Consider the following 1104-nt stretch of genomic DNA (forward strand, 5'->3'; position numbering starts at 1 on the left):
GAGAACGTTTTCTAACCGCTCTCTCTCGGGTCGACGTCTCGACCACACACTCTGACGACCTTCCATCGGAAGAACCGTCTCTCCACTCGCGCCACAGGAGCGGATAGCCACACACAGGCGAACGAAAATGGCGAAATTGGTCCCTGGTCTGAACGACCTTTCGAGCTTCTTACCCGTTCCACGCGACTTTTCCCTCGCGCTTCTCTCGAGGCTTGCTTCCTGTACAGGATTGCTCAACGACAGGCACAAATACGGTGCACGTGTACAATTATTTACATGGAGACATGGAGAGGACAGAAACTGTAACACACGCTTGCTTAGCTATCGTGGTGATTGTCATAGGTACCTATTAGAGGGACAGCGTCCGAGGTCGTCGGCATGCTTTCTGCCACGAGGTTCAGGAAAACTGTCAGCGACAGCAGAATGGTCACTCCTGCGGTAGTCGGGAAAAAAAGACACGTAACGTATGAAGAAGAATTCTTGCTCCTTTCTCGTTATTCAACAGTTGCTGGAAGTTGGGTCATTCGCGAAGCTAGACCTAGCAGCCGGTATAATATATACGTCTTTCCGCGATACGATTGTCCTTTTCCGAAGTTCTTGGGGAATATTGTTGTTTGGTTTAGTCGCATCGGTGTTGGTCTTCCAATGGTACTCGGAGTTCTCACGTGGCACGATCTGAGTCTACCCCGAGTCTAACTCGCTTTCTGCGGTACAACGGGTGTCCAAGAAGAGAGTATGCGACTCGAGTATTGCCGCGCTTCGATGCACATTTGTCGAGTTTGCTGGACGTGAGAACTCCGAGAACCATTTTCCTTTTATTTGTTTTCCTCACTAAAATTCCTGAATTTTGTGGAAAGAAGCGAATTTCGGTATGGGGGTACAATTGGAATTCAATGTTGAATTCAATTTATAAAATACGTGTGATTATTTTTATTTATTTATTTCCCTTCTTCGTCTGTTCGAGTCTATAAAATTGGATTATTTAATCTTCCTATTTTGAATGACATTGTCTAGCAAATTTCGAGTCAGGATTTGAGAGACATCAGAAGAATCCTAATACGAATGATCTATCTTTTGAATTTCGCGATTTATTTCATTGCTTTA

The 1104-nt window shown here is 45.0% G+C and overlaps 1 protein-coding gene across 1 annotated transcript in view; it reads right to left on the bottom strand.

Annotated features, from left to right (window-relative positions):
* Nucleotides 1-433, bottom strand: part of LOC108551413 (acetylcholine receptor subunit alpha-type acr-16) — a gene marked incomplete at its 5' end in the record, with an annotated part of 108040 nt that extends 107607 nt beyond the window's left edge. Inside the window, one exon of the mRNA XM_017905564.1 lies at nt 347-433. Within this exon, the coding sequence (XP_017761053.1) occupies nt 347-433 (87 nt within the window). The remainder of the gene's footprint in view (nt 1-346) is intronic.
* Nucleotides 434-1104: the final 671 nt, after the last annotated feature.

This window comes from Eufriesea mexicana, unplaced genomic scaffold, assembly GCF_001483705.2.
Source record: "Eufriesea mexicana isolate 0111107269 unplaced genomic scaffold, ASM148370v2 scaffold3966, whole genome shotgun sequence".
Taxonomy (NCBI): Eukaryota; Metazoa; Arthropoda; class Insecta; order Hymenoptera; family Apidae; genus Eufriesea; species Eufriesea mexicana.